The 13,210-nt window shown below is 44.8% G+C and overlaps 1 protein-coding gene across 1 annotated transcript; it reads left to right on the forward strand.

Moving 5' to 3' along the window:
- The first annotated feature begins 1,545 nt into the window (after nucleotides 1-1,545).
- Nucleotides 1,546-12,913, forward strand: ICOSLG (inducible T cell costimulator ligand). Its single transcript, XM_082278139.1, has 7 exons — nucleotides 1,546-1,566; nucleotides 4,769-4,809; nucleotides 6,730-7,095; nucleotides 7,582-7,866; nucleotides 9,282-9,458; nucleotides 10,511-10,546; nucleotides 12,804-12,913. Coding segments are annotated over exons 1-7 (921 nt in total). The 5' UTR covers nucleotides 1,546-1,552; the 3' UTR covers nucleotides 12,806-12,913.
- The last annotated feature ends 297 nt before the right edge of the window (nucleotides 12,914-13,210 follow it).

Genomic DNA, 13,210 nt, shown 5'->3' on the forward strand with positions numbered 1-13,210 from the left:
TGACCTTTCCAAATCCTAAAGAGATTCTTGGCTATGGAGACATATTCGCCTTTCTTGCTTATTGAGAAATTCTTTTCCACCAAAATTGGGACATATGTGTAGTAATAGGCTGCTCTTATCATGTATGAAAAAAAGCAGGATAAAAACCATTGCAAAGAACAGCAGAAAACTTCACTCAAACTATGCATCTTAGTAAGAACAATTTTATATCCAGAACTCTAAAAATCCACATATAAAGTCACAAGCATTTAAAGTCAGGAAGTTTTTAGCCACAAAAAACTGATTCCATGCTCATCCCCATTCACCAAATGCCTGTTATTAAAACAACACCTAAAATATCAAAAGACTAGTTCCCAAACTAAGATATCCCATCAGAAAATATTTCAGTGAAAGATATGAATTTGCCGTTGCAAATATGTTCTGATTCAGGGCATAATTCCATAGGAATGTTTATCTTTCTTTAAATTTAGCACAGATTTAAGCCTACCTTTCCAAACTGATCAATGATGTGCAGGTATCAGTGAAACACAGAGAGGCTGAAGTAGTGTCAGCTTTAAGACCCAAACCTGAAATCCCCCTTCTTGCTGCTGGCTGGCAGCGGAAATGGCGCTGAGACCTGCGGGTCTTGCACAGCCCCAGAGTTTCATGTTCATTGTGCACAAATTGCATTCCCGGGGTGACTAAAATCAAGAAAAAAATAAAACATGAGCGTGGCAGACTTTAACCATTGATGCTGTGGCAGCTTTGTGCTGTGTGCCACAAACGCTCCCCTTGGCAAAGGGGTCCCAGCTGGGTTGAAGCTCCTGACAACAAGGAAGGCAAACACAGCCACTGATGAGGAGCCAAAAACGAAACTGCTGAGACCGAGAACCGCAGCTTGCAAACAGCCGGGTGGTGCTAAAACACCCCCTCACCAACACACCTACGACAGCTCCAGGTGCGCTTGTGCTCTCTGTCAAATCCCATGTAGTTATTTACAAAATATAAATATAGAATATATATGCTATTTATGCAAACATACACCTAATGTACTTTGAAACACAACTTTCCCAGTTCCCAGGCAGGATTCTTCGAGATCCCGGAGCGCACCGGGTGCAGTCCTTGCCCTCCCCCGGGGCTGCGGGACCGATTCCAGCGCCTCGCAGGGCGAAGAGGACTCTGCTGTCTCCGTGCCAGGGCAAAAGCAGCCCAGGCCTGGCTCCCCAGTGCTTCCCAGCAGCGGTGAGGGGCGTCCCGCTTGACGGGGACCGGCGTCCTCCCCGCGGCGGAGATGGATTTCCGGGGAGGATGGGTTTGCGGGAGCCGGGATCCCCCATCCAGCGGCACCAGCGAGGCTCTGGGAAGCGGTCAGTGGGGATGGGCGAGTGCCTGAGCCCCGGCACCGCCAGGATGGGCTGCGCCGGGCCCCTCTTTGCGCAGCGCACCAGGCGTTCGGAAGGCGGAAATCCCCGGCGAAGGAGGCGTGGGAGGGAAAAGGGAACGGCCCGAGGCGGGCAGCTGGTTCTCGGCTCGGCTCGGCTCAGCACGGCTGGTTCGGCACGGCTCGGGCACGATGAAGCCGCGAGGGTGAGTGGTGGCCGCGGGGGAAGGGTCGCTGGTCCCGCTCCGTGGGCGCGGGGGGACACGGCGGCCGCTTCCCGGGCAGGGATGCGCATCCCCCTTGGGGAAAGGCGAGCTTTGCTGCTGCCGCGGGCAGGGAAAGCGCCGGCAGGGGCTGGGCTGCTTAACTGGAGTCAGGGGCGGCCCCCGGACCCCAGACCGGCTGCGGAGAGATCCCGGCCGCCGGCAGCGCTCCCGGAGCCGCGGGAGCGGGCGGGGACCCGGGGCGGGGGGAGCCGGGTGTTGCCAGAGCCCCCCGTCAGCCCGGGCAGGGGTCCCCTGTCCGTCCGCGGCCATCGAGGGCTCCAGGCAATTAACGGGCCTTTTATGGATATATTCAGCTGAAGGGTTGCGATGGGACGTGACTCACCTGGGCTGAGTAGCCCACGGTAGCGCTGCTTTACAGCAGGTGTTAGGAAAGCTCCGCAGGTGACCTGTTTAGGGCACCTGCTGGTAAGGGAAGAGCCGTGTCGCCACAAGGTTAGGGGACAAAGTGGAGCAAAGACCCCGAAGTTGCTATTGCAAGCATCAGGATATCTCCTTGCCTGGCTAGAATGTGTCACATCAGCAACATCCCATGGCTCTGAGATGAGTAGCGATGAAAGAGTTGAGGTGCTGGTAGGAAGAATCATCTCACCCAGCAAGAATGTATATGTAAGGGGAAGTGCAACTTTCTCCTGTTTCACATGGCATTTTAAAAAACTTGCAGAAGAGGAAGGTGTGGGAAAGAATTGAAAAAGTAAAAAAATTAGAATGTTTTTTAAAAATTAAGAAAGCAAGAACCTAAGAAGGTAGTGCAGCTATGCCAGCACTTAATTAAGCTCACTGCTAGTGTGATGGACACTAGCTGAGCTGAGTGAAAGTAGTGGGCAAAAAGGAGGTTTCTCTGCCAGCAGAACATTTCTCCCCTTTTCCAATAGAAGCTTGGAATTAAAGCTATTCCAGGGGAACATTGTGGGTTGACATTGCCCCCACAAAACCACAGCTGCAACCTCCTCCAAGTAGGAGGATGAGGTGTCTCTGGACCTGTCCAACCTTGACTGTGGCATCACTTATTAAAATAAGAAATCAAAATCCACTTTGTATAAATACATATGAGAATCAGTTCTGGTTGAAAATCTAAATGTTTGTTGGCATTAGGAAATGCCTACCATGGGAAATTCCCTAGGGAGTCCCATAAAGATCAGTCAGATACTGGTTTTGTTCAATTCAAAAGAGTTGCTATATCCATGGCTTCCAATTTGGGTGGGGAATAATAAAGCAAACACAGACATGGGATTAAGAAAGATTGAGGACTACATGAGCTGAGCTTGCCAAAACAAATGTCTACAAGGCTGGCACAAAAGTGATGACTCCTGCACAGTATAAAAAAATACAGCAGGAATAAAATACAAATCCATGTGTAAAAGCCACTGTCAGAGACAGAACAGAATGTTTAGGTGTGCTTCCTTGGGAGACTTTCTTTGAGACTGGCTGCAGATTTTCTGAAGTAATAGAGCAGAGATTTTCCACTCTGGGCATCCACTTAAACTTTTCAAGCTTCATCTATCAAATCATTTCAAAGGACACATAAAAAGAAAATAAAGTGTTTTCTTTATACAAAAAGTAATACAATTCAGACTGGTTCACCCCTAAAGTCTCTCTAGCTCAGTCTCCGGAAATGGGGCTTCAAGCAGAGGTAGACTTTGTGTCGGGAATGTCTTCTGCTTTCTGCATGGGAAGCTGAATATGTTTGGGAAGATGATAATTTTCTTGGGGGTCAGGTGGGAATTAGAGACACTCTGCAGCAGCAGAGGAGCCCCAGGTTGTTCCCAGGCAGGAGGTAGGAGTAAAGCTGGGCAGAATCAAAGCTGTGTCTGGGAAGTGATGTATGAATTCCTATGCTTGGCCGGACAAAGGAGCTGAAGCTGTGGGGAAAGGGCAGGAAGCCTGGAAGAGAGGGGGTTTTGTAAAGCACAGCAAGGTGAGAAATGGCTGCTGGGGAGTGAGCTTAGGTTAGGGTGTGGAGGGAAGAGGGCCAGGCAGGGCAGGGTTGGTTTGGAGGGATGGCAGCTCCCAATGTGGGTGGGAGACCCTGGAGCTCCATTCTGGTGGACACGGCCTGCTGGGAGCAGCTGTCCGCTTTGCCCCAGCCCTGGGCTCAGTGCTGGGCCTGGCTGAGGGCTGAGAACACCAGGGGAAGGGAGCCAGCTGTACCCAGGCAGTGTGGCCTCACAATCCTGCCTGCTTGCCAAAGGCCAGCTGGGTATGCTGGTAACAGGCCAGTGCTCTTGTCACTCCGCCCACCAGCTCAGCTTTGCAACCTTATTGCACCTGGGGTAATATCAAGGTGAGCAACTGCAGCCACAGAGTTCACATTCCAAAACCTTTCCATCATTCTTTCCTTTCCCTTCCTACAGCAGTCTGGAGGAAGGAGAGCACAATGTGTAACTAGATGTGGTGGCTAAAGGCTATTTTAAAGTAACTCATACAGAAGTGCTGTCCATTTATGTGCCTTAAACCCCCATGGGATGAAAGTTAAATCACTTGGCCTTTATAGATGGGTTAAACTGGGTTTTCTAATGGCATCCTTTCCTTTGGGGTAACTCCTGCACAGATTTGCCCCTCCTGAGTAATCAAACACACCAAATTCTTTCCAGCAAAAACCTTTGCACAGCTCTCCACTATCAGCAGGTTTCCTGTTTACACGTTTTTACTGAGTGCATAAGCTGGTGGGCAGCATGGTCAGCTGCTATTTGTCCTTTAACCAGATAAAACCATAACTCCTTGAGTTTCAGCAAAAGATTGGAGAACCTGGGTTTTGACCTGTGCAGCCACTGTCCTTCCCAGTGACCCAGATAGGCTCCAGAGCCTGTTTGTCCAGCAAGCCCATTGATTCTTTCACAAGAGAAGACAGGCACAACACCAGCTTCATGCCCTCTGCCCTGATTCCAATATTAGTGCATTTTGCTGCTATTTGTGGCCTTGGCCACCAAACCACTGCTGACTTGTATAAACAGAAGTTTTGCAGCTGTTAAAAATGCAAATACTTAATGGGGCATTACACAGGAGCAGTACCTAATTTACCTACTTCTGCCACTATATTAAAACATTCAATATTGGGTTTATTGCTTATTTAAACAACAGAGATGCAAAGTCACTTGTAACACTTGTTTGCTTTTCGTCTTAGGTATGGATTTCTGTTACTGCTCCTTCATATCCTGAGAGCTGGTAAGTTCAGAAAAACTCAGTTAAAAATTAAACTGCTCTCCCTTTAATATGTTCGGCCAAACGCACAAAGTAGTTGTAAAATGAACAATACAAACCTCTGTGTGTTTTCTACAAGATATTGAAAAATTCCTCAGTGTGAAATGTTTCTCTGACATGCATCAGGGAAGGAAGAAACAATCAATTTCTATCAGTTTCATTGCAGAGAACAGCAAGGGACCGTATGGATGCTCAGATTGCTTTGCTTGCTTCAGAGACCTCCCTGTGTTCTTATCTCTGTCAACAAAAGGCCTTAGAAGTGGATTAATAAGAGCTGCTGATAAGCAGATCTAACATGCTTGTATACTCAAGGCTAGAATTATGCATCATGGTATCAAGTAGCCAGTATTAGTAATTTTACTACTGCTATTAATAATTTTACTACAGTTCTAAAATATCCCTTGCAAAACAAAGGTAGATTTAAATCACATCACCTGATGATATATAAATGTTTTTAGAGTTCTCTCCTCTGTTATTGCTTAATCACTGAGAAGGGCCTCAATAAAGTCACCAAGGAAACTCCCTGGCCCCAATATCATGACAAACTGTACCAGACTGAGTCTCAATAGATGCTGGCTGGCCTGTTTCTGCCCAGTGATGGAGGTGCACTCATTGTGCCAGGGCATTACTTTTCCTGCTGTTCCAAGTGGTTTCCCAAAGTCTGAGCCAAGAAATTGTGTTGCAGTTCAAGCCTGTTACTTCCAGTCCCACCGCACAGGGTTTACATGCCTGGTAAACATCCTGCCTTTCTCCCTGCAAGTGCTGTGTCTGCCTCAGTGGTGTTTTTAGAGCAGGGTGCCCAACTCAGCTGTGTAGACGAGCTATTTCTGAGTCCAGTGCACCCCCACACCCTCACAAAGACAGGTCCCCCTTTAACATTGTCACCTCCCTCCACACGCTGTTTCCACATTTCCAAACCTTCACTCCTTCATCTTCCTAAATCATCCACCCACGTAATCCCTTCCCCCAGCTGTAATCTCTCCCATCCAGCCCCATGCCTGGCCCCCTCTTGCCCCCCAGCCTGACACTTACAACGCATACACTGCTTTGGTGCCACCAACCAGTTGCACCAGTGAGGTTTTGGCTGCTGGGCTGGAGGTGATGGATCCTCAGCAGGGAGGCTGTGGCCAGAGCTGCCCAGCCCTGTGGGACTCACTGACCTGTGCTGTCTGCATCACTTGTCAGCCACCTCACACCTTTACCTTGCTCACCTGGAGCTGAGGATGCCTTTCTCATGTCTAGAAGGCAGGAAATGTGTTCTGAAAGCCACATACGATCCTGACTTTGGGTCAAGTGACCCTCAAGATGTAAATGTCTAATGAATGTGTCACTGGAGGTATCTAGGCAGGCTGATTTGTCAGCTGAGTGTGTTTGTTGAGAGGGTGCCACCAACAGTAGCAGTAAAATGTGGTTGCTTTGTCATGCCAGCTTTGAGAAACACTGCTTCTACTCCCCTTCTTAATTATGTTGGTCTCAAAATAATGGCAGCACTCTTTCTTATCAATGTTTCCACTTGTGATTTAAGTGGAGTTATTTGGCATTTTTCTTAATTAAAAAAAAAAAAAAAAAAAAAAGAAGTGATTATTAAAGCATGTGTCTGCAGTCAGTGGGCAAAGTGAAATGTGGGTATCCATGGGGCTGGGAATGATTAAGATTGGTTGGCCTTCAGGGAAGAGGTCCCTTTGGACAATGCACAGACAAATGGACATGAAGAGAATTAGCCACTGGCAATTTGGGGGGTAGGAATGACTATGAAGCGAGCACACTCACCCACCTGCTATAAAACTAGTACTAGAGTCTATATGTGGTAGAATGTACTTGAAAATAGTTACTTTTTTTCCCCACATAACCTCCCTTTTTTCTCTCTCTCTTTTAATCTTGTAGTTATTGCACTAGAGAAGAAGAACATCATCAGTAAACTTGGAGACAACGCCACACTAAGTTGCATTTATAACGAAAGAGACTTGCAATTAAAAAATCTACGGGTATATTGGCAATTAGCTGATGATGATCAAGGAAAGTGTTCAGTTGTACATGCACTGATCTCTGGCCAAGACAATAACAGTAATCAGTGCATTCACTTTAAAGACAGGACTCAATTATTCTGGGATAGGTTGGAAAATGGTGATTTTTCTCTGCTATTACTAAATGTCAGCCAGAGAGATGAACATACATACAAATGTGTGGTACAGGAGAAAACTGAATATACCCAAGTGATTCACCAGGCAGAAGTGGTTCTCAGTTTAGCAGGTAAGAACTTGTGTCACTTTGCCCAAATTCTCATTTCCGCTTTTCAAATTCACGCTATTTCAATGTCATATTTAAGCACACCTTTAACTTTGAAACAGACTTCTGCCCTTTCCTGAGATGAAGTCTGCTTAATTTAAATGTTACAGACAGAAAATGCAAACATTGGAGAATACATGTAACAAATGTTTACTCAGCGTCTGTTTCTTTTCTTCTTGTTTTTCATGGATATGAGGGCTCTTGCATGTGACTGGGTGACAGCAGCTTAAGTTGGTCCTTTCTTCCTTTGGGTTTGGCTTTAAGCTTCTGCCCTCCCAGTGATCCTCTCAGCTCTCTGGCATACAGACCAAATCTGCAGGTGTTTCCCTTTCAAGTCATAAGGGTGTTGAGAAATCCAGCCATTCTCCTTCAGAAGCCACGTCAAAATTTTGTCTTGTCAGTATGTTTCAAAATGTCAACAACTATTGCTTTTTTTTTCCTACTCTGCAGCAAGTTACAGCCAACCAATACTCAGTGGACCAATAAGAAACAGTAGCAGCACTGGAGAGGAGGTGACCTTCAGCTGCAGGTCTGGCAATGGATACCCAAAGCCCAAAGTTTACTGGATCAATAAAGTGAACAACAGTCGCCTGAATCCATCAGAACTACAGATCACACCCCACAGCGATGGCACTTTCAGCGTTTTTAGCACACTGAGGGTGAAAGCCACTTCTAACATGCAAATAGAGTGCTCCATAGAAAATGAGATGCTGCAGGAAAATCTATCAGCCAACTGTAAGTCCCTTCATGTGGCCTCACGTTTTCTAGATGGCAGGAACATCAACTAGTGTGTCTCTGTCTGTAGATGTGCACTAGCGAGGGCTATGCATTAATTCAGTAGTTCCAAAAAGTGCTGAGAAGATCCCAGGCTTTGTTTCAAGCTCTAGTTATGCTTAGCCATGGACTTGATGTTTAATTCTTCCACACTGAAGTGAATACCCCAGCAAGTGTATTGTGACAACAGCACTGAGAAGCTCTTGCATCTGAGGCAGTCTCTGGGCTTTACCCTTTAGTTCCTCAGGAACATGATGGTTTGGGGAATCAGGTTGTTTTTTAGGGCCCACCATAGAGCAGATCCATGATTTCTGACCCCTTACCCAATGGCCTTGCAACACTCAGATTTGCTTTTTACTCTGCCTAGTTTCCAAGTTCAATTTTCAGTCTCCAAAACTCAATTTAATACAGTGCACGACTTAAACTAGGTCTGCAGCAAATGAGCAATACGAGCTCAATAGAACAATGTACCTAATAGCACTAGTATAATGTGCTGGTTATTGCTGATGTGATGATTAATAGTAAAAGCAAGTATTTAGTCACTCATCTGTTCACAAAACCAGAAAGTTACTTTAAAAAAAAAAGCTATTAAGACCTTATAGTTACAGTACCACTGCTGCAGTTCATTATTTCCAGAAAGCTGTGTAGAGAATCTGTCTGGAGTGGGAAGGCTGATCTGGAGGTGGCTGTTTGATCTCGTTGCTGTTCCTGGTCCTGCCTCCAGTCACATCTTTCTCTCACAGGTCTCTGCACCCTGGTGCAAATTAAAGGAAAATTAAAGGAAATTAAATTAAAATTCCTTCCCAAATTAAAGGAAAATTAAGTAACCTCATCATTAGTTTCCTAATGGCACTCTGTCATATTGTCTTCTGAAGGAAAAGACCTTCTTATTACTATTTTTTGGGGTTTTTTTCAAAGTCTCACCATCACACTTGAAAGAGTAAGAGATGTGATCTGAAACCTTCAGTTTGCAGCAATGAATGAAGAAGATTCTTCACTAACTTCAGGGAAACAGGTTTTCACCCATCTTTCTGAATACCATCAGATTTACATTACAGATTCTGTATAGATTTATTTTCAACTGAGTCTAGATACAAGCCCAAACATACAGTCTCTCAAAGCTGTAAGGAAAGAAGAAAAAGGAAGAAAGAAGGATGGATGCAATAAGATGACAGGGAAGAGTAAACTGGTATTTAGACATAATTAGTTGGAGATGTGTCTTGCCCAGAAGGAATCACCAGAATCACAGTGATATGAATAGCACAAATCTTTAGTCCTTCCGAATTTCTTTATGCATGCAAAATGTGGTGAAATATTTGCCTGGTATAAAATGTGAAAATTTACACCTTATTACATTCTTTTCTATTTTATTCTAGACACGCAGCAGAAGAGAAGCAATGGTTCTGGCACAGACAGTGACAAAAACCTAGAAAAAAAAGGACGAGGTGCTCAAGCAGCTGGCATCATTGCCATTGTCATTCTGATAGGTCTTCTAACTGTTTTAATCTGCTGGCTGTGGAGGAGGAGGTCCTCTAATCTAGTGTCGTACACAGGTAACGAGACACTTCATTTGCATGACCAAATTTTAAGAATTCTTTTTCACTTGCCAAAGTACTTAATGTTTTCCAACAGGAAGAAATAAAGTATGACTAAGCTGCCTGCACATGGCAGCAGGAAATCACGCCATGCTTAAAAACTTGGGGTGCACTGGGGAGGAAATGTAATACCCCAGGATATGTTATTCTTTATGGTTTTTTCCTCCTGTGTCTGAGCCTCACAGGAAGTAATTTCTGGATGTGAGAGTAACTCAGACTTTGTGCCTGCTCAGGCCATGGTGTGTCAGCTGTGATCCCTGCAGGCTCTTTCTGGACAGATGGCATGAAACAGGACTGGGGTCAGTAGCTCACTCAGCTGAGCACAGTTTGAAGCAGAAACCAGAGCATAATTCAGTCCTGAGAGCTCTAGAGTCACTGGCTGGATGATGAAGGGTCAGGATCCCACTGGGATCAAGCAGAAATGTAGCTTGTCTCACTGTCACATGTGTACTCCTGTGTAGCTGGATTTGTCCATGTGTGACTCTAAAAAGCTCCAAAAGACATCTTGTGAACCAGACTGAGTCTGCCAATGTACCTGAGTACTTGCTCTAAGCCCCTTTGCAGCTATCCAGGAGTTAATGTCTAAGGGAGCCAGGACAACCACACTTTTCATGGACAAAGACAATCCAAGTTTTCAGTCCATGCCCTCTTCCTCAATGCCAGCAAGCCTGGGTACCTCAGAAAAGATCAGGGGAAAGCAGGGTAGTGATCTTGTCCAGGATCTGCAACAGCTCTTGTAGAAATCATGTTGTTCCTTCAGAAACAACCCAAGAGTGAGGCAGGACTTTGTCCCAAGATAGGGAGGAAGGCAATCACTTCAATCCCAAAACCTATCCTTCCTGAAATGGTAGCCTGGGTTGTAAGCAAATAGAATATTGGACTGCATTTTACAGAACATTTAGCACACTGAACCTTCAGATTTAGTGGATGTTCCTTAATATTAATCTCATTTGTCTGAAGACTGTGGTTATCTATCCTGCATGCTGAAACCCATGCATTTGTTTCAACAGATGTCCAACCAAATGAAGACCAAGGAGGACTCAGCTGTAAGTATTAATAATATATTATTTTATTTGTCTCAAGAGCAACTTAACTTCATAGCTTCAGCACTCAAGTTCAGCACAAGCCTTTAGATTAGACTTGCTGGATGATACAAACTGAAGCATTTTTTGGGCAGTACATCCTAGAAGATCTTGCTTCATGTGTGTGAACCTGAGCCTATACACACCCAATTTTAAAAAAAACCCCTCTCCTTTCCTAGAAAAAAAAGTGCTGTTCAGACCTTCACCATGTTCATATTTTTATAAGCAAGACTGCAGTATTTCAGGCCAGCTGGTTTACTAATTCATTTATTATTTATAGTAGGGGAAAAATAAAAATTGGGTAAAAAAAAGAGAGATTTGGAAAAACAAACTAGCACAGAGGACTTGCAAGAGTACAGAGAGGGTGAAATACCTGCCTATTTTATATCTCATTTGGTAATTTCTACTGGAGAAAACAAGTCAGCAGAAAAGGCAGAAAATACTGTGGTTTCACCAAAACTGTAATAGTTAAAGCATAGTTTGCTGTAGCAGATGCTGTGAATGTACCCAATTCATAGCATCAAGCAGAAGCAAAATGACCCTCAAATTAAAAAATCTTTTCTGGAACTTCTTTGGCAGTCATGGAAACTGGGTTAATGGTCAGTTATTTTCCAGACTGCAGCCAACATTTGTGTTTGCTAAACATCAACAGGCATTGCACTCCCTCCTGCAGAGCATAATCTGTGGAGGAGGATGGATTTTCTCCTTAAAACAGAGACATTTTCTCCTTTTGTTCCTGTGAACTGCATTAACGTAACAAAAGCAGTTAATTTAAGGTCAACTTTTTCTTCTCCAGACTTACTTATACCCTTCTTGATTAGATCCCTGGACTGAGCCCATAAAAAACCTCTGTGACATAAATAAGAGTAAATATTTATCTTGTATTGAAGGCTGCTGTAGCGTGATTTGTTCACAAAGAACAAAGCAAAGACTTCCACATGCTGTCTTTTCCCTGACATGTCTCCACACCACTTGTGGAAGAGGATGTGGCACAGCAGCTTTGGTGGCTCACTGATGACAAAAGCTGTCCCACCTCTGAGGGCCATCTTTTGGGCATCCCAATTTAAGGGCAACTTGGACCAATACCAGAGAAATGAGAATGATCCAGGGAATGTGATCTCTGGTGAGAGATTGGTTATGTCTGTTTAGGCTGAGAAGGCCAGGCTGATTGAGGACACAATAGCAACTCTGTTCAGAGTGCTTTTATAGAGGATGGGACAAGTTAGTTATTGTGCTAACCCAGCTGACACTGCACTTATGGCACAACAGACTTAACAAAGGAGATTTAAGCTAGATGTTAGATGAATATGTCTGAGGGTAATGGTAGCTGAGCACTGAGGCAGAGAGTTTGTCCAGCTATCAAGTCTCCATCAGTTCAGTTTTTTTGATTGTTTTTTCCTAACAGAAAATCTGGCAGAAATTACTTAGAAATAAAGCTGGTACTACTTCGGTACAAAAGATGGGCTCTAGGAGAAATTCTAGCCTTATTCAATCATCATTTGGTATTTTCAAGCCAGTTATATGTGGTAGATGGGGTAAGGCACTGGGGAGGTGCACCCAGGGGGGTGGTGTGCCACAGCATCTTGCTTTTCAATACTGCTGTAAATGTACTTCTGTTTCTGGCACCTTATGAAGAAGGTCAGATTGTTTCATGGGCAGTGAGAATCCTGAATACTGCAAACCAGGATGAGATTACTGAAACTAACTTTGCTGTTAAAAAGAAAAAAAAACGAGTTTGGAAACTGTGAGGAAGGCAGATTGTAAAGAAGAGTAACTCCATCCTGGGGGGGTTAGTCTCTGCAGACACCCATTCCAGTCAGTGGGGCAGGATGCTCTGGTGAGGAGAGAAGCCTGGGGAAGCTGTTTTCCCTTGGCCACAGCTGGGCTTTGTGCACCTCATTCTCTGAAATAGTTTAAAATGAACCCAAGGTGACACTGACATCCCTTCCCAAGGGAGGGGGATGTTAACAAGAGACCACTTTTTCCATTTGCACAGAGAGGCACTTCCAGACTGTGGCATGAGGACAGAAAGCCCTCAGTGTCTTGGGTATCCAGGCAGGACTTTGCCCCAGTCAGTTCTCTCTCAGCAGCATGAATATGTCTTTTCCATAGCTTTGCAGCTTGTTCCACTGGTTATGTAGGAAAAACAATGCTAGGAATGATTATTTCTGGGGAAGCTTTTTGTCTGTTTTTTTATAAAAATAAGTTATTTTGTTTTTAGAGCACCTGCCTAAATGGAAGGTCTGCCAACAGTTTGGGCGGCTGGAGATGTGTCAAGAGAAGCATCACTCCCTCAGTGGCAGCATTGTTTGTAATACAAGTGACAGATTTCTGCCAAGAGAGATGGCAAAAAAAAAAAAAATAAAGCTTCTAGAACACAAGAGACAAGAAAATCTGCTGGATTTTCATTCCAGCCACTGACTGTGTCCACAGAACAGTGGACAGTTGTGTCACCACTCCAGCTCAGCACTTTGAACAGTCCTCTGTGATTGTCATTGATCTGGGCACCTCTAACTGGGGAAAGCAGAAAGCCTGACACTCAGCTGCTCTGTGCCAGACCACTGGAAACTGGTGACTGCCCAGTCTCTCATCATCATCCTCGAGGACTTTGTCAGGAGCAGAAGCAGC

This window comes from Coloeus monedula (assembly GCF_965178545.1).
Source record: "Coloeus monedula genome assembly, chromosome: 3".
Classification (NCBI taxonomy): Eukaryota; Metazoa; Chordata; class Aves; order Passeriformes; family Corvidae; genus Coloeus; species Coloeus monedula.

Coding starts and splice junctions, on each gene's coding strand:
- ICOSLG (XM_082278139.1), top strand. Junction 7,867..9,281: donor GGAAAATCTATCAGCCAACT/GTAAGTCCCTTC, acceptor ATTTTATTCTAG/ACACGCAGCAGAAGAGAAGC. Junction 9,459..10,510: donor TAATCTAGTGTCGTACACAG/GTAACGAGACAC, acceptor TTGTTTCAACAG/ATGTCCAACCAAATGAAGAC.